Source organism: Pagrus major, chromosome 22 (genome assembly GCF_040436345.1).
Source record: "Pagrus major chromosome 22, Pma_NU_1.0".
Classification (NCBI taxonomy): domain Eukaryota; kingdom Metazoa; phylum Chordata; class Actinopteri; order Spariformes; family Sparidae; genus Pagrus; species Pagrus major.
The window spans coordinates 22,188,865-22,215,947 of NC_133236.1; the positions used below are offsets into that span (position 1 = coordinate 22,188,865).

At 41.6% G+C, this 27,083-nt stretch overlaps 1 protein-coding gene across 1 annotated transcript in view; it reads right to left on the reverse strand.

The window, feature by feature from the left end:
- sgk1 (serum/glucocorticoid regulated kinase 1) overlaps positions 1 to 24,001 on the reverse strand; it is a 32,946-nt gene extending 8,945 nt beyond the window's left edge. The window contains exons 1-3 of the mRNA XM_073492359.1: positions 23,759 to 24,001; positions 8,629 to 8,844; positions 4,853 to 4,916 (exon numbers count right to left, since the gene is read on the reverse strand). Of these exons, the coding sequence (XP_073348460.1) occupies positions 4,853 to 4,916; positions 8,629 to 8,844; positions 23,759 to 23,986 (508 nt within the window). The 5' untranslated portion in view covers positions 23,987 to 24,001. The remainder of the gene's footprint in view (positions 1 to 4,852; positions 4,917 to 8,628; positions 8,845 to 23,758) is intronic.
- Between the last annotated feature and the right edge of the window lie 3,082 nt (positions 24,002 to 27,083).

Below are 27,083 nucleotides of genomic sequence, written 5' to 3' on the forward strand. Positions count from 1 at the left end.
ACAAGAGGAGGCTCCACAATAATCAAGCAGAGTGTTTATTGCCTTTCTATATGTGTGTGCGTGTGTGCGCGCGAGGCACTAGTACGTTACGTAACCCACTAGTGGCACTGTCATTGGTGCCAAAGCCAGCATTGATTCATACACACACACACACAAAAACACACACACACCCGAGGGCCATTTCGTGAAAGGACAGGAAGGGGTTCACTGCAGTGCCGGAGGGGTTTGAGGTGCAGGGTATTAGAGTTGTAGGATAAACACATACAAACACACACAAACACACAAACACACACACACACACGCACACACAGGCACACCCCCTCAGCCCACCCACCCACAGTGTACCCACACATACACAAAGACCTGCATATGCCCATATTCACGCTGTCTCCGGCAGATGACATCCGTCCATTAATTCTCCTCCATCTTGTTAAGTCCGCGCTCTGTGTCGGGGATGATGAGGGTGTTTGTGGCGACAGTTGATCCGCCGATGAATGTGAATGAGCCTCGGTGGTGAGGAACCAAATGACACTGTTACATAAAGGCTGCGGCTATTCAGAGAGGACAGCCGGGCTTTTATTATGCCACGGTGGACTGTCAGTTTGTGTGTGTGTTTGTGTGTGTGTGTGTATGTGGAGTGCTTGGCTAGCCAGGCGACCAGAAATGGCCTACTTATACCCCTCAACTGGATGGTCATGTGACATCATTGAGACTCTCCTGTGTTCCTGTCCAATGGTCTGTGTGTGTTCATGAGTGTTTAATCGATTTTATAAGTCCCAGAGTTTCACAATAACTTCCTAGAAAATGAACTGACACGCAACCGTTGAATCATTCGAAAGTTCCTAGAATGGATCAAATTCCGATTAATTGCTAGCATGAGCTGTAGCTAGTGCACAGGGATTTAGCTAAAAGTGTACAGTATAATATGGAGAATAAAGTTTCCTAAAAAAACAACGACCTGTGGTTATAATGGAACAGTGATTGGCTGATGTTGGCCTTTCACAGACATCTCTGTATCTGCGTATATGATGTACGAAATGCAGAATTATATTACAGAAAAAGATGCTGAAGGGTAATATTTAATATTTCCAAAAAAATAATTCCAAGTGAAGTTTATTGTTTCAGTGCACTGGTGTCATTTTAGACAACAAAGTATATCCGTCACATTATCCTTAAAGGGGCAGTCCTCCACAAATTAAAATTTTCCCTCTATAGTCCTATTCATCTATCTAGAATGTTTTGTTGTGATTTGCTGGGTATTGGAGATATCGGCCCTAGCAATGTCTCCCTTCTCTAGAATAAAGTGGAACTAGTCGGCCCTCGGTCTGTGGTACATTTGAAAAACTCAACAGCAATGTCTGTTTACAGAAATCATGACCTGGTTACTCAAGATGTCCACATCCACAGAGCTCATTGCGAGCAGTTTCATGTAGTTCACAAAAAGCGTACATGTACTCAAACTCAGGACAGCGCAGGACATAAACATTAATGGTGCCCCCCTTGGCTGAGCTGTAATGTTCGCTATCTTAGTTAGCTAGTGTCTTGTAGATGCTAGCAAGATGCTTGTAGTGCTATTTATGCATCATAGATGGATAAATATCACTATAATATGCTTCTATCTGATATTTTTGATGGCCACTCCAAGACTTTCCGTGGCCCCTTAAGGCCGCCCCATAAAAAATTCTATTTGTAAGAGAGAAAAACTATGGATTTTTGTTTTTGCGGGTTGAACTGACCCTTTAACAGGTTGAGGTGTGATAATTAATTAATTTCAGAGTTATAGCACTTAGCTTAAATCCTCACAATATAATTGCAACAAACATGTTCAGACATTCTTCTTAAAGTCTCTGGTTTGGGAGTGTCTGTATGGATTATAAAGTATATGCATGCATTTGTGTTGCATTAGTGAACAGTTGCGTGTCTGTGAGTAGGTGTGTGTTTGCCCTTTTAGCTTTGGAAGGACAGGTTGACACAGGTGAACAATGCGTTATGAATGGTGGGAGAAAAGAGTAAATAACAGCTTCGGAAAAGGGAGCTTCGATGTGGATAACAGTCTGCGTCACCGAGAACAAAAGAGGTAAGTTTGTACACACACACTCACACTCACACACACACATATACACACACTCAGGCTTTGTAATCACACGTTAAATAAACCAGTTGGCATCTCAACAAGAGGAGCACCATAAGCGAGTGTGTAAATGCTGATTAACTGTACTGCTGCAAGTTGATGAACATACTAATGTGTTTTAATAAGGGTGTCCTCGGCAGATGCTCTTTGTTACATAAGACCACTTTTTTCTCAGAGGAGTGAAATAACATAGAAATCGGTTTGCTGCCTGCTCTTCTGTGAAAGAACTGCCATTAATTATTATCACTGGATCTATCTGTCGCTCTCACACACACCGCTGCGTCGCTGTAAATTACTCATATATGACAAATCTCAACTTTTAAGTGCCCCTGCAGCCGCTAATTGCTGAACTTGGAACAACAGGGTGTAGCAGCACCACGGTCGAGGCCACAGGAACAGCGTGTCACCAGCTCGGCTAATTGCTCGGATTTCTCTCCATAACGCCGAAAACTCCCATAATTAACAGGCAGACAACTCCCAGTGAAAAACATTTTCATCAGAATATGGCTCGTGTCACTTTTCCTTTGTTGGAGGTGTTCCAGCAGGAAGCAGGTGCCCGCAGATCTGACATAAAGTGTTAATCAGTAGCATAGCATGACAGGCAGTGGTGGAAAGTAACTAAGTACTAACTTGAGATATGTTTCAATATAACAGTTTAAACGAGCCAACAGTACAGTAATAGTAATATTCTAATAATAGCATGCTATTTTTCAGAAATACAAGTATTTTTACTTATGATACTTTAAGTGCATTTTGCTAATAATGCTTGCTAACTCTGACTTAAAGCTACTACAGAGAGCTTTTGTTGATTCTGGGGTTCTTTTGGACAAAAGTTGATGATGGTAAAACAACAGAATCTTAATTTTATTGCCGTACCACCAGACTACAGAGCAGTTTCTTCCCTGAGGCTGTGAATCTCCTCAGTTCATCACAGCACACCGCCATAAAAAATAGTTTTTTATTTCATGACTTATCCAAAATCTGATGGACTGGAATCCGACCCGGTGATAGGAATTAAGAATAACTACAATAACTATACAGGAATAGTCTTGTTGCTGATGGGCTTGTTTGCTTATGTAGGTCATATAGAGGGATCAGTATTAAAGGAGCCGTATTAGGCTCATTCTCAGGTTCATAATTTCGTTTTGAGTTATAACTAGAATAGTTTTACATGCTTTAGCTCTCAAAAACCTCCTCCTCCTCCTCTGATTGGTCAGCTCACACACGCCCGAGCCAGCACCGCTAACAACAACAGAGCAGCTGTGCTAAATCATTCTTACGTGCCAAACTAGCCGCAAGGCATTCATTATGCAAACGTTTGACATGATGGTGTAGTGTGATGTCACAAAGTCACGGAATTAAAGGCGGGACTACTGAGGAGGCGTTTCAGGAGCAGTGTGAGAGAGGAGCTTCTGTCAGTGCAGACTTTGGCTTTAACTTTCAAGATCTTTTACATGCACAAGAACCTATGGTATATAACACACTGAAGGAAAGGAACAAAATGAAAAAAGCATAATAGGTCTCCTTTAAATTAAAGAAAGTTTAATGGTCCAATTTGTAAGATTGTTTATTATTGAGTATTTGGGTTGGTGGCCGGCCAACCAACCCAAAGTGTTTAAAAAAATGATGTATATATAATTATAATCCCCCTATTGCTTCTTAAAGTGTTGTATTGTAGAGTAGATGTGAGCCAGTATACTGATTTAACTGTATATTATCATGGTGAAACACATTACAGTAGGAGCCTATCTATTATAGTGATGTCCCAGCAGGAACAAAAAAAAAGCTCACATCCTGATCTAATAAACCTACTGTAATTATGTGAAGCCTGGTCTGCTCTGCCTCAGGTTTTCAATCCTTTCGAACTATTAGTGTCACAGTTTCTCTCAAAAAATGTCAAAGAATGCCTCTGATGGAGAGTGGTAAAATCAAACACTTACAGGAGGAGTTCAAGTCTTGGCAAATGCAAGATGACTTCCCACAAAGGTATCAATAAAAAAAAAGGGAATTGATAGGCTTCATGCCAAAACGTGACAAGCACCAACACCTTGTGTACTTTGGATTGGACCGTGCTCTGTGGCACAAATAAGTTGCATGATGGAAAATTAAAGTATGGTCGCTTATCAGCTATAAACTGATTGTAGCTCTCACCCAGTGGCCCAGTAGCTTAAGCAAACGAGCACAGAAAGATACTCTTCTGCTGCAGTGAGTGGCAAAAGTTGCAAATGGACGTCGAAAAAGGTCACTGTGTCATGTGTACGTTGATCAGCGCTCGGTGTTGTGTCGGTAACTACTGTTTTCCTTCCCAAAGCCCGTTTCCACAAGACAACAAACAGTAATCTTGGTTTATGCACAACAGTTATTATCCTCGGAGCTTAGAGGTCGGATTAGACGGCCAAGTGGTAAGGTAAGGTGTATGTGAATGTGTGCAGGCTGAATCACTTGATACCACGGCCAACAGGTTTGGACGGATAAGGAAACAACAAGCTTGAGAAAAACAGACAGAGAATGAATGGTAGGAGAGTAACAGAAAATAAACAGAAGCGCCGATAGTAAAGAGAAATGACCCAGCACTGACGGCAAGGGATGATGGAGGAAGATAAAAAGAGGAATGATAGTTTGTGCTCTGGAGTTGCAGTGTGAAAAGATGGATGGGAAAGAAGGAGAGACGGGAGGAAGTGGAGGAATACAAAACAACACGCTTAGTTGCTGGTGACTTACTGTTATCGCCAGGGCAGCAGTAGTTGTCTGGGTCTGACTCATTGTGGTAGTACAGGTCCATCGCCTGCATGGGGAAAAACATGGCATCACTTAGGCAAAACAGTGGTAATACTTGTATGACAAAAACATGCAAATAAAAAGTATATAAAAAGTGTCTTGCATATCCGGGTATCATTTAAATCCCTGCTACATACAGCGAACCGGATTGAAATCCAGAGCCGACATATTAGGCAACACATTGACCCTGATGTGAACAACCCTGCAAATCCAGTTTTGGCTATTTCTCGTTTCTTCTTGTTTAAATTCAGTTGAACAATAATAGTTGATTGACATCTGGTGGAAACTTTGCAGCCCTCAGGCTTTCACTGTTGTTTCACGTCCCCATTAGATACAATACAGGCTGGGCGAAGCTACAATCTAGGTCAGTGTTTCCCAGACTGGGGATGAGGTCCCTCGCAAAGCAAAGACAAATCTGAAGGGGTTGCAAGAAAAACACACTTCTGTAACACAAGTTACATAGTGCACCTTTAATCTAACAATAAACATGTTTATGACGCTATTATTAACACTTATATTCTCCTATTAACACATAGTAATGTTAATAAGCATCTTGTAAGGGCCTTATGCTAATGCTTATAACAAGGAGCCTTAATATAAAGCGTTACCCATATTTCTGCTACATCAAATTATTTAAAACTTTTCTTTAAATGTTTTTCCTCGTTGCTTTTTTTAACGCTAACTTTTTTACTAAATACTCTTTAGTTGAACTGGTCACAACAGATAAACCAAGAAGGGGTTAAAAGAAAAACATTAATTTGTTTTAAAGGGCAACAGGACAAATAATTTGTGAACAACTGATCTAAGATGCCTTTCTTAGCCCTTGAAAAGAGTACATTCACTATAGGAGACGTGACATTTCCCAACAGCAGCGCTCTAAATCAGCTCTTCTTAAACCACTGGTTGTGACCCAGACTTGTCCATGTCCCAGTTGCAGTAGGTTCCTCACATTACGTATTTTAATGAGGCTCAGTTTCCAGGGTGAGACTGCACTGAATCACTCGAGTCCTTTGCCGTAAGTGGTGAGAAATCTCCTCTCAACAACAACCTGGCGACAGAGCGGTGTTGTGTTCTAGTGAGACCGAATGCCAGCATGAAACAGATCTTACTCAGCTTGGCTCTGTTGACATTGCAACGTGCTCATTAACTCTTGATGTGCAGCTTAGCTAGGCTGTAACTTCAATGTGTAACAGAATCTCAGTATTTAGGAAAATATTACAAAGTTTCCTGTTTTTTAAGGGAAATATTGGATAATTTAAACCTCGAACCATCATTTAGACGAAGAGGGAGTGTCAACTCAAAGTCAAATAAAACAAGAGGCCCTGACTAGACACTGCATTGACGTAAGATGAACTATAAAGGCTGGGAACCACTGGCTTAATCTTTAACAAGGCGTTTAATTTTACAAGCCTTTCGTGTGTTTTTTAAGTCAAATCTGAATCGGAAAAGAAACTGAAGCTGTCAACTACATGTAGATGAGAAGAAAGTACAACATTAAACCCCTTTATACTGAGAAGTATAAAGTTACATAGAGCTGAAATAATCATATGAAGTTCAATCAAAGTGGAGCCTGGAGATTTCTGTAGTTACCTCCTACGAGTGCATGTGAAGTGGGATTTATGTGTTAGCGTGTGAGTGTTGACCTTTGACCTGCCACATTCGGTTATAAAAGCCAATGCAACGCGACACAGTAAATGTACACGTGCACAAATGTCTCAATAATAAATCGCTTTTTCGTTTTTTCCTTTCACGTACAGTTACAGTATAACTGGCAGCTGTAACAGGACCAGCAGCGTTTGCATCTCGGGTTGTTCCCCTGAAACTTCACTGTTGTGACGTGTTTTTCTCCTGATTGTCGCTGTCAGTCATCGACTTTTCAGAGCGTCTCTGTTAAATACAGTCTCAGTCTAGTTTGTATTCCACGCCGCAGCACTGAAAAACTTATCGCGGCTCTCAGTGTGCTCCCATGGGTGTTCTCTGAGAACGAGACAAGCTGAGGCGTGTTTGTGTGTCTTTGTGTGTGTTCGCCAGTTGTTTCAATCTCATCGGCTTGTTTATTCATTCAGAGGCAGCGCTTGCATCAATCTGCCTATCATGCTGGTCATTTCATCTCCATATAAGTCTTAATATAGCTGACAGCAGCCTATCCATCTTTTCCTTTCTTGTTTGCTCTCTCACACACGTACAGTATATACAGATGGTTGCTTGCTGTTCATATCCTCTCATACTGTCAACATCCCTCGGTCCTTTCCCCTGTGCTGGATCTCTCTCTTTCTTCAGGTTGTTTATTGATTCAGTATAGAGATCTGATGGAGCTGTATCCATAGTGATGGTGAATCTAGGCTTTCTTTTTGTATTAATATTTCATCACAGATTTATGTTTCCAAAAGGAGTCAGAAAGTTTGAGCTGTTTGAGCAGAGGCGAGGAGAGAGGGAGTCAGACAGAGCGAGGGAGGCATAGTTTTAGTCTGTGTAAGGGTCAAGTAGAGATAGAGGCTTTATGACTTGACTGTGAGTCATAAGATGAAGCACATTGACAGTACAAGGGCTTGAAATAGTTTGCTCTACACCATTAAAAAAGTTTGCTCTGGGTGTTTTTCCTTGGTTTTTCTATGCACCAAAATATATCCTCCTGTCTCTCTGCCCTGATTGGTCCGCTCACACACGCCTGAGCCAGCACCACTAACAACTTTCTCTCTTTCAGGATCTTTAACATGCACAAAAACATGTATAAAACACTGAAGGAAAGGAGGGAAACGAAAAAAAGCGTAACAGGTCTCCTTTAAAATCCTTGCTTTACTGAATTTTCCCATATTGACAACACACAAAGAATCCTTGTGCTTTCTTATATCACTTATTTCGACATCCATTTGTGATACACCAACAAATTGTCAATGATTTCCTATTTCCTGACGTAAGATGTTACGTTCTCAGACTGGTTTTTGGCAGTTTTGTGCGGTAGGAATGCAGACAAGGTACAGAACATCTCCTTGGTTGAACAATGAGAACACAGACGTTAAATATTATCTCATGGTACCGTTAGCTTGTTACACATTTGCCTCAGTGGTCCTCAAAAATGTGGATGCTGCAATAATGCCCTGGATTTATGATATTTTAAAGAATACTGTAAATAAAAAAAGGTCCTGAACTCTGAAGTAGCTGCATGACAATTACAAGCATTGCTGCAAAGGTGGGTCATGTTATAGTGAATACCAATTAGCAGTATTGGTCAGCAATAAAAGTGGTGTGGCAGTCAGCACTTTGTACTGCAGTGAACTGAGCCAAATGATCCGTGGCCAAGCTGTAAAAAAGCTAAGTATAGAGCAGCATCCAGTAAATCATGACAACTAATGCCGCACACAAATTACACCCCAGAAGAAGAGCTGAAATTAATTGTAAAGAACAGAAATATATAGGGCTGTCGAGTGTTTCCAATAATTCTAATAATTTCAGATATTTCAAGACCTCTGACAAGTTTTTCTCTATCAGATATTTCCGTTATTTTGTCAAACCCCAGTAGGCGTTATCATATGATTAAACATCTGAGAAAACATAGTGATTAATGTTTTATGCATATGTTGCAAATATTGATTGTGTAATATAACAACGATGTTATCAAGCCATCATTTCAAGAACCCCTGGAAGTCCCCTGCTGAATACTGTACTAAGTCCATGTTTGCTACCTGTAATCTAATTAGCTGTAGGCAGAATTAACTCGCCTGTGTGCGTTGCCGTGGCTGCCAGGTATCCTCCAGGGCGTAGCTGATGTAGGGCCCACTGCAGATGGAGCACTCCAGCATGACAGGGCTGGCCAGCAGGGGCGAGGCGTGGATCCCCCAGGACTGACAACCGCCCAGGTGGACGTCCGACTCCGCATCCTTCTGCTTGCCCGTGCCTTCGCCATGATGGCGAGCCAGCATCTTCCACTTCCTGACCTGTGAGTGGGGATAGCGATTGTGTTTTTTATTCGGCCGGTAGAGTTGAAAACCAGATACCTGACATGGAATAAAAGCCTCAGTCTCATTGAAGTCTATAACCCAAACCTTAAAGAAAACAAACAAAACTCATTACATCACAATGTTATGTGTTGAAAACTTGTATCTTGAGGTAAACGTGTGCTGTGATCCTACTCTCTCACTGAAGTTACACAGTGCAGAAACAAGTGATACGGGGGCCGAGTGGCTGAGACAGAGACACCATTCACCCTGTTACAAGACACCGTGCCATCAAAACGATTTTGAAGCTGTTATTTGAAGGTAAAAAAGTTACATAATGTTGCTTTAAAGGTGCTATTTGTAAGAAAAGTTGATTTTTGAGTCTCATTCTCAACTTGTCAAATAATGACACTCTGGGATGGCAGCCGACCCGACCCGTCCTACAATCCCAAAGCGTCAGTTTTTGACAAGTCAGGAATGAGACTCAAAAATCAACTTTTCTTACAAATAGCACCTTTAGCAGTGCTTGGTGCAAGCTATATTTTTAGCACATTTTATTTATTTTTTTTTTACTATTTATGACTTTCAAAAGTGATGGGGACAGAATTGGTCATTTCAAAAAGCGGTGGGGACATGTCCCTAGTGTCCGCCATGTAAATGACAGCTATAATGTCACACAAAAAGTTGCATGCTGGCATAAAATGCCACTCTGTTGAGTTTAATGCATAACAAGCACCTGTTCACAGATCACAGGTAAAAAAAAAAATGTACAAGAAAAAACAAACAAAAACTCTGTTCATTGGAAAGTGCGAGGATTGCAATACTTATGACTGACACCTATTACATTCAAGTCATGAATACAGGCCTGGACATGCCTTCACAGTTCAATTACAGCAGAGAGGAAATGGTGAACTAAAAACCCAAAATCATATGTTGCCTGGCACAAATTCATTTTTGTTTCAATAGTTAACTACACAAAGAACACGGAAAAATGTGAGTGACTTTGCAAATGGTGTTGAGCAACCACCAAGCTACAGCAAAGAGTTTGGTTGCATGTAGTTCACTTCTCCCCAACACAGAAAAACATGTATCTCCAAATTTGGTGATATTGAATTTTTCAGATGAACTTTCTCCTGTGTCACAACAAGGCTGATAACAGGTCTGTTTTTTATTAGCTAATGAAAGGTTGATAGTTTGGAGATTCTAACAGGAAAAGCTACAACGAGTCCAAACGTTAACCCCATGACTGGTGTGTTTCCTAATCTGAACCATATCAAGTTATTCCTTCATTGGCTAATAAACAGGAACCAGATATTTTAAGATATTATCTGATCTAGCTGGAGTTTTGTCTAGTGTTAACCTACCACAGCTAGAGTAAACATCTTCATTTTATAAGCAAAATATTTGAGGGTCACATTTGCACTTCACAGGAGGCAGTGAGTGACTTAGTCTCCGCTTTGGCACTAATCTCCTCTCATGTGACAGCTGCTCAGTGAAACACTCTCTTGAGGACATTTCACCACACACACACACACACACACACCTCTCCTCGATCATCATTTAGCATGCTGCTGGCGACGCCGACTGAATACGTATCATGGGCATAAAACACGGATACCCTTCAGGAACACACACTCACATATACACGGGAGGAAGGGAGAAGGTGTCGGAGAGAAATATGAGATACATGTGACAAAGGAAGCTAAGGTCAAGGCGCACATAGTTCTCGAGGAAGCCAAATTGCATGGATGGATGTGTCAGTGACCCAGAATGGCTGTTATGTAAGGTAAATGGTGTCCTTGGCACACAGAGCGGGCAGGTTCAGTGACTGCAGCCTTTTTCAAATGAGTCTTATCAAGGCCTCTATCAGTGGCTGCTGCTCTGCTGGCCTCTACATTGCCACAGCTTGGCAGGAGGAAATGAGCCTGAGTGATACTGTGTGTGTGTGTGTGTGTGTGTGTGTGTGTGTGTGTGTGTGTGTGTGTGTGTGTGTGTATGTATAAGAGTCCACACTTGCAACTCAGCAAAAAAACTTTCCCCATGTGTGAACGGTTGCTCCCTTGACTATAATTATAGCTCGGTACTGGAAGGACAGAACGGATCCAAACAATTACTGAGGGTGTCAAATACAGTATGATACCATTTTGTCATAACATTGTGTGTGTGTGTGTGTGTGTGTGTAAGGACAACCTCTACCTGTGTCTACTGTGAAAATTTCGATTTTGTTAACTTTAGACCGAGCCAGGCTAGCTGTTTGTCCAAAATCCTTATGCTAAGCTAAGCTAATCAGTGGTTTCCTATTGTTTGAATCAATGAAAATGTCACATTTGAAATTTGGCTTTTCACAATGTCACATGTGAACTGGGCATTTTCACATGCGATTGGATTTTTTTTTCACATATGAATGATCATTTTGTGGATTTTACAGTTTCCTATGTGAAAAACACACTTCCATATGTGATTGGCTTTTTTCAAATGCAGATTAAAATTTCCACATGTGGAACATAAGCCATAAGTGACATTGGTGGACATTTAATTTATTTCTTAACTTTATTTAAGCTGTAAAACCAATATGTTTACAGTTAGAACCAGCAATCAAGATAGTAATGAAAGTATATATATATGTCTTTCTTTACCTCAAACATATAAGCATATGTCATATTTATTGTTAGTTACACATTACAACCACAGAGGAAGTCGAGGACAGAATGGGGGTATCTGTGAGTAGGTCATAAACATAGTTTTTACAAATGGGCCTTTATTGTCTGGCCTCTTTCTGAACCTTGTTCCAGTGATGGTACCATGCATTCCTTCAGTGGGTATGTGCACAAGAAGTATAACACAAACACACATATGCATGGTATTTCCAGACCCCTTTTCCTCTTAACCCCTTTCCCTGCCCTTTGACCTGGTTTTGTGCAGCGACCCTTTAAGACAACAGTAGGCCTGCTATTACTTAGGTTACATAAGGCCTGTCCAATAAGATCTGTCCTTTCACCTCATAAACTCAGGATGTAATATAGTCCAGGGAAAGTCTCATACTATGGCCAGGATGTACACATCAGCTACACAGTGTCATAAATCAAGAAATAAAAACATCACACACGCCATATCCAGACTTAATCAGACCCCTTTCCTCTTCCTCCTCCACGCTAACCTCTTTAACTGCCCTTCGCCTGGGTTTTATATGTTATCTCTGAAAAAACAACCCTGGTTCAGTCGCAAACAAAAAGTTATGTAAAAGCCTTTATCTAAAGATTTGCCCTTTACTATCATACAGTAAACGTAGTCATAAACACAGTACAGTAAGATAACATTAAAATACTGATCATGAACTTCTTGTCATGGGAAAACAACACATAACTTACACAACTCTCACATAACACCGAGTACACTGCAAACATCCAACGATAAACACAATGCATAATACAGCAGGAACGTTTCTGCAGGGCTAGACAAAATAACAGAAACACAGTAGCCTCGCGGTAAGTACTGATTTGATAAAGCTGATAATATTCAGTTTTTGTTGAGGCTGTCATGGGCGTTGATTTATCTCTATGATAATGGGTCTAATGAACAAACACAACTCAAAAGCGGGTTGCATGGGAGTTGTAGGATACTGTTTGTCCGAGCTTAACCTCAGATAGGGACTAAAAGTCCGGACAGGCCTCAGCTGACTTTGATTATCCTTTTGTCATTCTGTCTCTTGTGACATCCCCAACTTTGGTACAATAAATCACTGGAGTACCCCTTCACATATTCTTGTATTAACCTGTCCATTTTATGAGTTTGGTTTTACAGGTAAGTCAGCCATTATGCTGAGTTTAGTGAGTTTGAAGCCTGATTGCCTGTCCGCTGATTTACCGTTTTCAGGGACAAGCTAATGCCAACTATGTGTGATAATACTGTCGTGACGGTTATTGCAAGTGTTTTTTTTTTTAAAAAAACCATTACTGTTTGTCAGTGTAAACAAGAAATCTATGGAGGACTGAAGCTGCCAAAATCAGAAATGAATAAAGAAATATATAAATGTATAATGTAATAATGTAATATATTAAATGCACCAAAAATAATATTGAAAATAAATGTAGTCATTCATTGATTTGAACAACTTGACAGAAATGTATATTCCTGCTTTAATTTACCACTGTATTTATTTACCTTTGTATTAATTCAACTATTGATTTAACAATTTCCCAATTAATTTCCCATTATATTTATCTATGTATTTGCTTCCTTGATCAAATAAGGGGGCTGTCATTCAAAGTGTGTCCTGGGGTCAACTTTTTACCTACTGGTGGTCATTATCAAAGTGCACATACAGAAATAAATACAGAAATAAAATAAAAAAATCAATTCATGTAAAGTTGTATATATAAATTAATGGCTACATTTTTTTTTCATTATTCATTTTGGTGCATTTAATGGCACTGTAGTTCAGCCGGAGCCTTGCCGGGTGGATTCGCAGCTGTGGCGTTGACAGGCAGAGGGAGAGTTGGGAATTTCTTGCAATTTAAATAGACTGGCTACTTGGGAATGTGGTTTGGTAGATGGTTGTGGAGAGTGAGGGATGTCATGGTATTTAATGTTATAATGCATTGTATAGTGTTCCTGTTTTTCTGTCCATGCAGTAGAAGCAACACCTCCACCTAAGGCTTTTGTACAACACACAGCAGATAAATAGAGTGTTTACAGAGGTGTTATTAGCCAGCCTACAGCACTATTTCCTGGTATCCCTCTGTTGGCCTTGTCTTGTCCTCCACCATCACGCCAGCTGTGTGATGTCCCACATATGTCTGAGCATCAAAGAGTAATGAAACGAGGGGAGGCGAGAGAGCATCGGTGGGAGGAATCATAAAGTAGAAGAAGGGAACGGAGGCCCAAGCAGAGATGTGGAGACAAAGGAAACTATGTTTAAAAGACCAAAAGATAAACAAAGAGAATGAGAGTGTGAGATAGGCTTACACAAGCCGTCCCATTCTCTGCCAGAGATAAGACTTGTTCATTAACACCAAGGTCACTGCTCTTTCTTCTCCTATTCTTTTCCCACTCGCTTCTGTTCCTAGATCGCAAACACGGGGTCTTAAAATGAATGAGGGCTTTGGGGGGGGAGTCAGATCCAAACGGGTAGAGAGGCAAAGAGCTATGATTCAGGCGGTCCAAATGGGATTCAAACGCCAACTACAGTGTGTGTCTCATGGGAGATTAAACCTCAGAAAATACTGTTCAGAGCCACAGAAGGAGAGAGCGTAAACATGAAGAACAGTATCCGAGAAACACGACAGCAGGACGGAGAGAACTGTTGTGTTATTATTGAACAAGGAAAGAGACAAAGGGGTACGTCTGGGATTTCAAGATTGGGATATTGACCCTAAGCTGCTTTTGGGATTGCAGCAATTTTCATCCTCTGGTATCATTACTGTGACTCTTTTCATCTTTAAATCCTGAGGAGCGCTAAAGTCTCTGAACCCTGACTTCCTGGATAAACATTAATATTCATGGTCATCCACTACTGTGCCTCAACCCTTGTCTTGGAAATTAAAAAGCTGCCCTCTCCCTGGACTTTTTTAGCACATTCTCCCATATTTGTATCTCTTTTTTTCTCATTTCTATAAACAGAAAAAGAGGAATATATCTATTTGGCACAGGGCCATTTTTACTCACTGCAATGCCAGTTATGAGATTTGTTTCGTTCTCTTTCATTATGACATGAAGCCTCAGCTCATGTCTCATTAACAACCCAAACATTTCACATTTGCATGAGCACAGTTGGACTACATTTGCCAAAGGTGAAAACATTGTATGACTTTAAAAACACTGCAGGATATTCTCACGGGCACAGCTCATCTTATTGTAGATGTCTGAGGTTAAAATGAATTGACTACCTGATGTGAGGAGAGTTACTGGATGCCAAATTTCTCTTGCATAATAAAATATATTAATATAACCATACACATTAACAAGTCTACAGCCATGCTAGCAGCTCTCTGAGGCTATACTCTTGCTAAAGGCTAATGCTTGCAAGCTAACATGTATGTAATGACAATGCTAACATGCTAATGTTTAGCAGATATATTCAAGCCGTCATGAATAGCGACAGGCTTTGCTGATTTTGTCGGCCTTCTGTCTTCTCCTACGCACCTGTCGACCCTAAGAAGTGCAAAAGCTGCACTTTACTCATTAGACTAAACTATAAATTGGTTAAAACTCATATAAGACTGTAATACTGATGCTTTGGGTTTCCCAACTCGTCAAGTATTGATGCTTTGGGATTGTAGGTCGGGTTGGCCATCATCCTAAAGCGGCAGTAGTGGACGAGTTGGGGATGAGACTCACAATCTATCTTACTCACAGGAGCTTTAATCTTGAAAATAATCAGCAGATAAATCGATGACAAAAATAATCTCAAGGATTTAGCACCATAAAACCAAAATGACATCTTTAGGCTGACCTGCAGTAGAAATGGAAAAACAGTAAGACCAACAGGTCTGAGCCTTTTACAATGCAACAAAATGCAGTATGTAGCATTAAAACACGTCTACAACAGCTTGTTGTGGCCTAGTAATGCCATGACTAAGCGTATTGTCCGTGTAGAAGCAGCTCAGGTCAACTCTAAGCTTAGCTGTCAAGTGTGAGCCGTAAACCCAAAAACCCCAGCGCTCAAAGCTGTTTCAACAGAGCTGAGTAGTGAATGGAAGGGAAAAAAAAGTTACTCTGCATAGTCAGGGTGCTGCTGAGCCTCTGTGGCGCAGCAGTTTTGGCTCTGGAACATCAAGATGGAAGAAGGGATTAGCCGGGTTCTCAGGGTAGATTAGAACAACAATAATTCCCAAATTCCCTCACAAAGCGACTCGGAAGGGAGGGAGCTCCTTTTTTTTCTAGAGGGCCGAGGTCAGTGGTGGAGGAGGGAGGGAGGATGGATAGTGGAAGCATGAGGGAGAGGTGCAGATGCTGGTGGATCTCTCTGACACATAGGGAGTCAATCTGAAAGTGATACCAAATTCTTTTTCCCATCCTTTTAAGTCTTGTGAGGATTTAAATCCCTCATTATAAGCTGAATATATCTGACATTATAGTTGTATTTTAACTGGGAAGACAAAAACACAAGTTTCTTCAGTCACTCTTGCATTGAAACCGACGAGTATGATCAAAAATGAAGCTGCGTCACTTTCCCACAACCACTTTTGTAATACTTCGCCACATGACATGCTGTCATGCAGATGTGTATCTCTCTCTATGTGTGTCAAATACCTTTGTTATCTGGATCAAACCAGACACAGTTTAGTCAGATGAGAAACAACCTGTCTTACTTTTCCTCCTTCAGCTCCCGTCTAGCTTGTTAAAGCTCCGGCTGGGTGAAAACACTACAAAGCTAATTCACACATCCTGCTGCATCACGACAAAATCCAGGCAACTGCAGCCAAGGTATGAAGTGCCTTCTCTGTGCTTATTTATCTTCTCCTTTGTGCTCTGGCAGAGAAAGCCTCTGTAATGCCGCAGTAAAAATGGGAGCGAATACAGTGTGCCATTTTAGGACGTATATATACATCTACTGTGAGCAAAGCGGAGAGATCATGCAAGGGAAGCAGTTCCAAGTTTATTACTCCAACTGCATTCTTGCACTGCCAGAGGACTTTGGCTTTGGAACAAAAGAATAACAGAGGATTAGCAGTTTTCCATTGCTAAGTGTATGCTAAACAGTGGTAGCTCAGAGCCGCTTTCCAGACCCCGGGAGGGTTCCCTATGTTAAATGCTGCTTAAATATGTTGAAATCAGAGGAGGGGAAACATACGAGACATTACGATCGGGAGGACAGTGGGATGATGGGAAGTATCAAGGTGGTTCAGGACGTAGGGTGTGATTGCAGCAGAGGAACATGGATGTATGAGTGAAGTGAAAGTCAAGGTTTTTCAACAACCAGCCAGCTGACTCTAATCAGTCAGGAGGATAAGCAGGAGCTGGAAGTTTGCCAAACTGATACAAATTGGCTTTATACCAACGATAAGCTGGCAGCTCACCAGTTGCATTACTAAGCATGGGATCTTAAAGACTCAGGGGTTTCTGACTTGTGGCATTTATATGGAGCGAATGAATATGCGCTGAGGCCTTTAACAAGCAGAAGAGAAAGTTTTGAGGCAATTAGCCGAACTATTCAAAACAGAAGTTTGGCATGAGAGGCATTTTCTCCCTGGTTTTGGTACAGTATGCATGACAAGCCAACGAGTTGGGAAGGGATTTTGGCTCCCAGTTCTCTCTGTGTGTGACTCTTTGTATCTAATATAATTGGACCTTGTGGGCTGCTCTTCTTAATTCCTTGTTATTCCCAATACAAGCCAAAAAAAAATGCTTTGACAGTAATGCAATGCATGGAAAATGCAACTAAAGCTGGAATTCAAGTGTGTTTTTGAAAGACTTTGTAACCTGTTTGGCAGCAGGACTGAGTGTTGGTCAGGAGAGACATGGGAAACAAAGTTCAGCAGTTCATTAGGTGCAACTTAGTCATGCAATACAATGACCCCGCAATAAATCATTTATAATTTAACTGAGACGGTGTCAGAGAATCTGTTGCTGGTTTGTTGCCCGCAGAGGTGGGAAGTGACAAAGTACCAATACTTTGTTACTTACTTTTTACTTGAATACTTTCTACAGTATCTTTACCTCTACTTGAGTAAAGAATGTGTGTACTTTTGCCACCTGTTGTTGCCTGCAGTTTGTTATGTGTGCCAAAATACGTTTCTAACACTGACCTACATATTGGTGAAAAACTGTCAACTCGTGAATCTGGACGAATCACCAATATGTCAAGATTTTCCATCCAGCGGTCAGAGTTCAAATTTTAACAGCTGCCTGGGAGATGGCCGGAGTCCAGAGTTCATGATCTCTCCGCGAAGACGTCAGTTCCAGTAAATAGGTCACCAGTTAAGCGGTGCGACCTTTGACTATGACACATAAGTCTTTAACCATTAGCGCCATTAAAAAGTGAAGTGGGTAAGATTATGTCATGATCCAAAGTCTGGAGTCCATAAAAGTGGGAAATCTTGTTCTAAGAAGACAAAGTGTAGGCCAAAGGTGTGAGCTCTTCTTCAAAACACCCCCTGACTTGTTTGATGAAACACCTGAATTGTGTTTGCACTTGTCATCAGCTCACAGTCTCACTTGACTGAATGAAATCAGCTCACCATCATCACCTTATTCAGTGACTCAGCCGCGATCGCATTAGCATTCGTGGAATGGAGCTTAGCCTGCAGGGCCTTGTCGCTGCTGAGGGAAAACAAGAGAGGTGGATCTCACAGGTCGTCTCACTCTGTTTTGTAATGGTCAAACAGGCACCTCACACACGAGCAACATGTTTTTGACCGACTGATCGTCGGAGCTGTATAAAGGTACCATGTGATTATAGCTGACTGTAAGAAAACATTTACTGTACATGGTGAGCTTACCTCACTCACAAATGAGGTTAAACCTGTTTTTTGCATCCAAGCAAATTTTTGGAAATTCATATCCAGTTTTTCACCCTCTACTTTGTGCCGCCACTTTCAGCTGAGATCTAATCAATAGTCAACGACGTCACACAGGCTGCATGGGAGTAGATAAAAATCACTGTTCTTCTTGGACACGCTTGGTTTCTCTCAGCTCCTTGGATTTCTTCACCCTCCAGTCCTCTCTGCTTCACTTCCTGTCTTCCTTCCTTCCTCCTTTTTCCTGCCCCCCTCTCTCTCTCTCTCTTTTTCTGCTGCATGAATGAGTTTTGGACAGTAAACACAAATGGGACCAGACCGGGTCAGGCCAATCTGGGGATAGTTAGAGTTTAAACCATACTGAATACACTGACTGATTAACAACACTATCAGCTGATCCACATAGGAGCAGGTGATAAGGACATTGGGATTAGTCCTAGTAAGCAACTTAGGTAATAGCTATGAGCTTAGATATTCTTAAAAATAGAATATAATAGAGCTATTTTGTTAATATTCCAGTTGTCTGACTTGATAAGAGGTTCCAGTAATGCATTTTTTTTGACATTGTCATTGACTTGCTTCCTATAATCCTATCCTTTTACACAATAAAGTGTGTTTACAGGTCTTGGGGAGTGTTACTGCATATGTACAAAAAGTAGTATAAAACCTTTTGTGAGCCCAAGCTGCCTGTAATCTGATAGATTGCCTCCGATGATGTCACTCAGTGGCTAGGTTGCATTTTGGGTAATGTAGGCACCAGATTTTGAACCGCTGCATCGATCCTGATCATTTGTTTGAAACTGTCCATAAACAGTCACAGTGTTATAGGAGTATAATGCTTGACCAGTGGACTGCTTTACAAAACCTGGCGCCTACATTACCCACAATGCAATTTAGCCACTGGAGGTAATTCATCAGACTATACACAGCTTCCTCTCGAGCCACAAAAAGCTTCAGGCTACCTTTTTCACATATGCAGTAATACTCCCCAACACCTGTAAACACACTTAATGTGTAAAATTGGCAGAGTTAACCTTTGTTATTAAAATGAAGGGTGTACCTTTACAACATGCTGAGGTGATGCATGGTACTTTTTGGTAATAAGACACTGCCATCCGGACAAAACATTGACAACGAAGGAGAAACTCTGGGGGCTGTAAAAATTCAGCTATCGCTTTTACAATGTTTTAGTTTCCAGTCGCTAATTAACTGTGTACAAAATATGTTTACACTGTAATTTATGGGCTGTAGTCTAAAGCGCGACTCAATTTCCTGTAAGATTCTAGCAAAAGCTGAAATTGTATGAGAGATAACAGGGCAGAACAATGAGCAGTCAGCAGAAGTTCATGTTCTTTTCATCTTTGATTAAGGCTTCATCAAGAACAGTGCCGGCCTCGATGTAAGAGATTAGTGGAAAGGCTGCGTTTGCGTCAGCTTTTAGTTTGCGTGTGTGTGTGTGTGTGTCTGTGCGTGTAGTAACTGTTAGTGTTCACACAGGACAGTACAGGACGTCCTCATCAGGAGGATTTATATGCTTTTGATTTCTGGTCATGCTCAGGCAGTGGGGCAGATGCTCTGACCTCATCCTCTATCTTCTAATAAAACTGTCCTCTCAGCTCTTCTCCTCTCTCTCTCTCTCTCTCTCTCTCTCTCTCTCTCTCTCTCTCACACACACACACACACACACACACACACAGCTGTTTACCCTGTTTATGCCTTCACTTCAGCTCCACCAATCCCTCAGCTGCTCTATTTTTTCTCCTCAGCCATCATTGTTTACCCTCCAATTTTAATTCTAATATCTCCTGTCTTTCCTCCTGCTTACAGTAAACCCTCCACACACACCTCTCCTCCCTTATTTTTCAATTATCACTCCAAGAAAAAAGATTATGACACCCAATGTCATGACTTTATTACACTGATTTTATAGTATAATAAGATCAGTTCCATAAAGTTGGTCTATATTTAGCTTTGGCTCTGATAGATTCGGGTTGAGGTCCATGCAAAGCACCGGGTCAAGGCCACCTGCATTTTTAATGGTGCTGATGTTATCGAATCAGAAAAAAGGTGCGGCGATGGATTTTTAATGAGGAGGAGGTGGGCAATCTGTCAGAGAGCCCCAAGTAAATGTCCTTCTATTAATTCAAATATTGGAGTATTTATTTATTGCCTGTAAGGGGCTAGTGAAAACTTTCATTTTGGTTCCGATACAGCTCCTCTGAAAACAAGCAACTGCATTTTGAGGCCAAGTACAGATTAAAGGTGCAATGTGTAAGACTTGGCAACCTATCTAAGGTCACTCCAAACAAACAGGGGGCAGCAACCAGAGGTGATCCAAGATGAATTAGATTAAGCTTGTCTTGGTTCTGTAGAAGAAAGAAACTTGAATTCAGCATTTTCCGTTTAGTAAATGAAAGTAGTTGCGCAAATTTTTTCCTTTCTTGACATTTTGTCAGTTTATTTTGTTACCTCAGACAAGGAGGTTATATTTTTGCCCGTGTCTGTTTGTTTGTTGGTTGGATTGTCAGTCAGATTACACAAAAACTACAGAACAGATTTCCACAAAACTTGGATGGACCAGAATAGACCCCATTAACTTCTGGTGCAGTTCCGGATAAAGGGACAAATCCAGGATGTTTTTCTCACTTTCTTTAACATTGCGAGATTTGTGAGGCTTTTTTTTTTTTTGTTGATTTCTCAAGGAATAATGCATGGATCCTGATGAAAAAAGTGGTATTATCAGACAGGACAGCTTGCTGGTTAGCATGCTGACTTAAGTACGTAGACATCTCCGCAACACGATGTTTTTAATGTTTAAAATTTTGGCCGTATCCTACATATTGCGACTTTAACAATTTAAAGAGTGTCTGCTCACACTGAACAGTCAGTTTTAAACAATAAAGGACGCTTAAGGGAAAAAATAATACACTTTTATAAAGTATATAGAAGCGTGGTATCAGACCATGACAAATGTCCCCAGAGCTTCTCCTTCTGTCTCTGAACACTTAAGAGTAGGCTGACACTGTCTGTCAGCATCTGGTGTCTCATTCGTCTCCTCCTCCTCTGAAAGGTGACAGCAGCCTCTCGGCGTCATCACATCTTAAGTCACAGTCCAAGACACTTCGTTTCGCTTTGATGAGCTGACAAATTTCAAAGCGACGCTTTGCTCATTTGCATTTGAGTCTGGCCGTGTGTGGCCCCCTTCAAAAACAGAGCAGCTCGTCTGGCATGTGAGGGAAATGTTTCTGATCTGTTGAACAAGTGTCACGCTCTGCCAGCGTTTGGCAAAGCAACTTCGAGTGGCTGTTGAGTGTTTGGACGGGGTGTGCTGAGATATAGTACAGCATGTAAGGAACTTTGACAGAACGTGACGCCTGCGTGCTGAAATTTTGGAGAATTTTGCAACGCCACATAAAGTCAACTACAGGAAGGTTTCTGTCCGTATTTAGAGACCACACCTGACTGCTACTGTACGCTGTAAATTTCCAGTTTAAATGCAGTCAATCATTTATGGAGTCTTGGATCACAAAACCACATGCGAGATATGAGCAGCCACTGTAGGTCAGTCCTGTTTAACTCCACACACACAGTAGCTATGACTCACCACGAAGCACCCTCTTCTGTACAGGGCTGTGTGGCTCCCACCTCGCTAGCAACACCCATTAATTCTACACACGCACACACCGGTTATCTCCAGCGAGACATTAGTGACAGATCTATTGGCTGCGAGGGCAAGAGGTGGAATTGATGGAGAGATAGAGTGAAACATAACGGCAAATGAAACAAAAAAAAAGAAACCCTGAAGGGTTGCAGGAAAGAGAATGAAGTGATGGACAACAACACGGTTTTATATTCTCACACACTTCTAATGTTGTGTCTCTGTGCATACACTCCCATGCAAACACACACGCACACACACACACAGTGTACAGTGTGGCTTTGTCTCGCTGGGACAGTGATGACTCATTCTCTCCTGTCGCCCATGGGACTGGAGACACACACACACTGACACACAGGAGCGGGGAACCAATTGATGGGAGTAATGATTGATGGGAGTGGGATAGCTATTATGATTGCAGTTGCATAACCAAGGACAACCCGGAGCAGCTCTAGTGTGAATGGACTGGTGTGTTTGGGCAAGGCGTTTGTTGACAACAAGCTGGTCCACACACTGGTGTTAGTTTTTTTTCAGTAATTTTTTGGTTTATTTGTTTATACAATGTTCACGCTCTTTTCTTAGTACATGCCTCGTGCTTTAATTCCAGAAGCGGCAGCCTGTGGTGAGCGACAACAACAAGGTGGTCTTTGATACAAACGGCCCAGTCCTCAGGCGCTTCGGTGTTTATGTTACATAACAACGCTCGTGGTCGAGCTTAAATGAAGATTAAAGACAAACAGAACAATGTCTGGAGTCCTGTTCGTACCTAATTTGTGGCTTTGAGCACTAATGGGCAAACTGAAGGAGGTCTGTAATACGAGTCAAGTGTTGTTATGGAGTGTGTTGGTGGATGCATGGAACACACCATGAATAGATCACAATGTCCTTTTTAACTGTATCGACCCCTGAGGTTCTCCAGTACTTTTCATTAAATTCAGTAAAAGTGTATTTCACACAGTAAAACGATATCACATCAGCATTATCTTGGAAGGAATTTTTGAATATTTTAGGAAGTTAAAGGGCAACCAGAACTTCTGAGCATAAGAAAACCCTATTCAAACATTTTTCATAACTTTGAGTGCTGCACAAGTTTGAGACATCAACTATAAAAGTTTGGTCAGGCAGCATTTTCCATTTTATTAAAAATGTAGCTTTATTTTCATAGTTTTGGCCATCATTCCTGCTGGTATAATGTAGTGTGGTATACTCATCAAGCTAATTGCTTGAATATGGCGATTGTGGCATGTTCAGGTAGAGAGACACTTTGGCCCGTGGCCCACCATAAAGTTGAATTTTTGTTTGTTAAACCTGTTGAATATCTGACTAAGTGGGTCCAATCCTGGGGGTTGGGCCCCCTCAGAGGAGCCACATGATAAATCTGACAGGTCATGAACATGTATGCTACAAAAAATTATATCTACTTCTCCAGACTTCCCTCTGATATATACTTTTTGTGCATTGTGGATTATTTAATATCTTTGCATTTGTAATTAGACACTGCTTTGGTTCAGGGACACAAGCCAAAACAAGTTTGGAACCACTGGTCTAATTGCTTGTTTCTTGCCCTGTTAAGCTTTTTTATAGTGATGTCTTTGGTGAATACAGTGTTGTTATAGCTGACAGAAAGACTGAGCATATTACTCACTGCCTACAGCTGTGTGTAGGATGGAGGTGACAAATGATACTGAGGGATGCAGGCAGTCGATTGGGTAGAGGTTGCAGGGTCGAGTATGGCTTAATGAACGAGTAGTGACACAAATGTATTCATGGACACACACTCTCTCTCTTGAGATCTTACCTTGCAGCCCTTGCTCTTCTCGTGGCCGCTGGTTTGCCCGCGGGCTGGGCACGGAGAGCACGGCTCCTGGTGGTAGTACTGGCCGCCCTGCAGGCCACCGTAGTGACAGCAGCCGTAAGGCGATGGGAAGTGCGTGTACCACAGGTCCTCAGCTAGCGGACACTTCGGACATGGGTAAAGGAGGCCTTTTCCTTGGGACTTCTCCACGCTCACCTTGGGGTTCCTCATCCATCTTCGTACCTGCGCAGAGCAGAAATGTTTGAAGACAACAGTTGGTTTGATCTCACTTTTACTTTCTCTTCTTATTATTCAGATGTTTTTTTTGAAGCACTCACACAGGTGCTCCACAAACACACACACAGACATGCACACACACACACACACACACTGTCAGCCCGGCCAGCTGCTCCTTTGATCAGAGAGAGAGGAGTTTCTCATGTTATCCCTGATTACATGTCAGATCAAGTGCGGCAGACACACACACTTCAAAGAGGCACAGATTGCTTCTCTGCTCTGCCACACACACGAATCAGAGAGAGAAGACATCTTGTACATGCGCACACACCTGTCACATGTTAATGACACAAAGCTGATGGCTTTCTCAAACATAATGAAGAATGAAGTCTGTCTTCTTGTCTAAGTTTCCTTGAAATCTCAACTTGCTTGACTCGCTTATGCATAAAATGTCTAAAAACGACTATATTTTTGTTATATATTTAACTAGTTGCGTACTAACATTATCCTAAATGTTTCTAACAACCTTCAAACCTAAAGAAATATGTAATTATAATCAAGGTAACAGGGTGTTTAATTTGGTCATCTGTCGCTATAACTTCCAGGGAAAAATCAGATGATATGTCTGAAAGTTAGGAAGGAGGTCTCTAAAACATTACTTTGTCTGTAAACATAGACCATATTCACACGCTGGCCATTTTCCTCTGATGTCATGCTCAGGTTGGGCAGAACCAATGCTGGAATAATGTTATACAGCTGGTTTTACACCTAACTCCAAACATCATCAAACTACGCCTTTTATTTTCATGGTTTTGATTGAAAGACCCCTAGTGGCAAAAAAAATTACACACTGTGCCTTTAATTTCCACAATACCTCGGAAAAAAACCAGGAGGAAGCTCTCTCTGCACAACTGTGACTGTTGTAGATGATCAATCATCACAAATGAAAACTTTTCTACATCCTTTTCAGTAAAATATTCTCACATTATGCAACCACAGAGTACCAACAATGAATGAGGCATTGTGTTAGATGGTGAGATAAACTGTAACTGACACGTGCAAGTTGGTGCACGCAAGCACATTGCATTCACAATACACTGCTGCAGTGACTAGGACTTCCCTGGAAAACACCGGCACTAATCCTAATACCCAGGGTGTGTGTATTGTACATGTTTTTGTCACCAATCGAGGACCGTTTCTGCCATAAACACTGACTATGTCAGGACCAATAGTCCTAATGGGGACCAAAGACCGCTCCTAATGCGATACATGATTTCTGAGGTCCTGGTTAAGTTTAGGGTTATGTTAGTGCTAGGGTAAGGGTTCGGCTGTGCAAATGAATGGAAGTCAATGTAAAGTCCTAACAAGGATAGCTACACAAACCTGTTTCTGCTTGTGTGTGTGTGTGTGTGTGTGTGTGTGTGTGTGTGTTTTGGGGGAGAGGTAATGAAAGTGGAGAGAAACAGAAAACAGAAAAAAAAGACATAAGAAAACCAGGGAGAGAGAAAGGCAACAATTTCATGTGAAGCCTTATGAAATCTCGTCCTGCTGCGTGGGTCGAACATTTAGCAAACACACGCCACAGGGCAGTTTAGCCTGTGTGACTGAGCAGCACAGAGTCCAGACAGCTGCCACACACACACACACACACACACACACACACACACACACACACACACAGTGAGATTGAAAGTCGAAGGGTAGCCAGACAGCGTGTCAAGGCATGTCGCGTCTAAAGGAAAAACACTCCAGCAGGTCACAGCAAAAACAAACCAGCCACTGCAGAGTGAGCGCAGAAGTCCGATGACACACGCCTAAAAAAGGCTTTGCAAGTTTCCTCACATAGAACATGAACTGAGTGTACATCTGATTGACGTAACGTCCAATTAGACTTTATTCCCCTTTGTTATTTGCCATCACGTTCAAAGCGGAGTGAGAAATGTCTTGGCATTACCCAGCGGATCAAACAGCGTGCTGTCATACCTCTTGCTCAACGCGTCACGCTGACGATGAAACTGATGAGAGGTGCCATCTGAAGCTTAACACTTACCCACCTCAGGCACGAAAACATGGTGCTCTCAGCGGCGGGGATGTGTTTTTTTTTCTTTCTTTTCTGTAGCACTCTTGAAAAAGTCAGTGAAGAGCCTCGCGTTACATCATGTTTTTGGATGGGTTTGTTTGCCCATCGTGTAACACGACGTACCTCAGTGTATTTTCAGAACTCCACAAATTTGTGCCCCAGTGATGTATCTTGTTTGGAGCAACTTGTGCAGTCTGAACTCACAGACAAACACAAACACACACAAACACACAGACACAAGCACACACAGCCATTGATTTTTTATTTCCTTCCATCATTTCCCTTACTCATTTGTGCTACACAGCGGACTGTCTGGACCCCATTATGTGATTAGGCTTATTTAGACACAAATAGAGAGACAAATAAACCCTGAAACAGCAGCAGCAGGCATTAATTCTGATTTAAGGCTGTGTGCTGATGCATATCTGAAAGCCTCTGTTTTTCTTGTCGTGCAGGAAGGAAAGCCAGTTTTACACAGAAACATGCAAAAAAAAGCCTAAAGATTCAACATATAGATAGATTGATCCTCAGGCTCTCAATTGCTGATTAATATTCATATTTCTTTCTAAAAAATCCCACGAGAGACTCGTCGCAACAGAATGTGCCTGTGGGAGTGCGTGCGTGTGTGTGTGTGTGTGTGTGTGTTTGTGCGTGGGTGTTAACACGACACAATCTGCCCAAACTAACCAGCCGAGTCATCAGTGATCCACACCATACTGTACGCCATCTGAGACCAACACACACAATAATAAACACTTTGGAAAACCCTACGAGGAGCAAGAACACACGTCGATGACACAACCAGTAGAGAAGAGTAGAAAAGTGTCCAAATCTACCCGGCAACTTGCAAAAATGATGGTTGATTGTAGCCAATTTGCTGTTATCCTGGAACATATCCAATCCCTAAGGCTCAAAATGCGATAATTTGAACTAACCTGTGCAATAAACACTTACTTTATTACCTGATTTATTGTATTACACCTTTCCTGTAATGGAAGGCATAATGTTGTG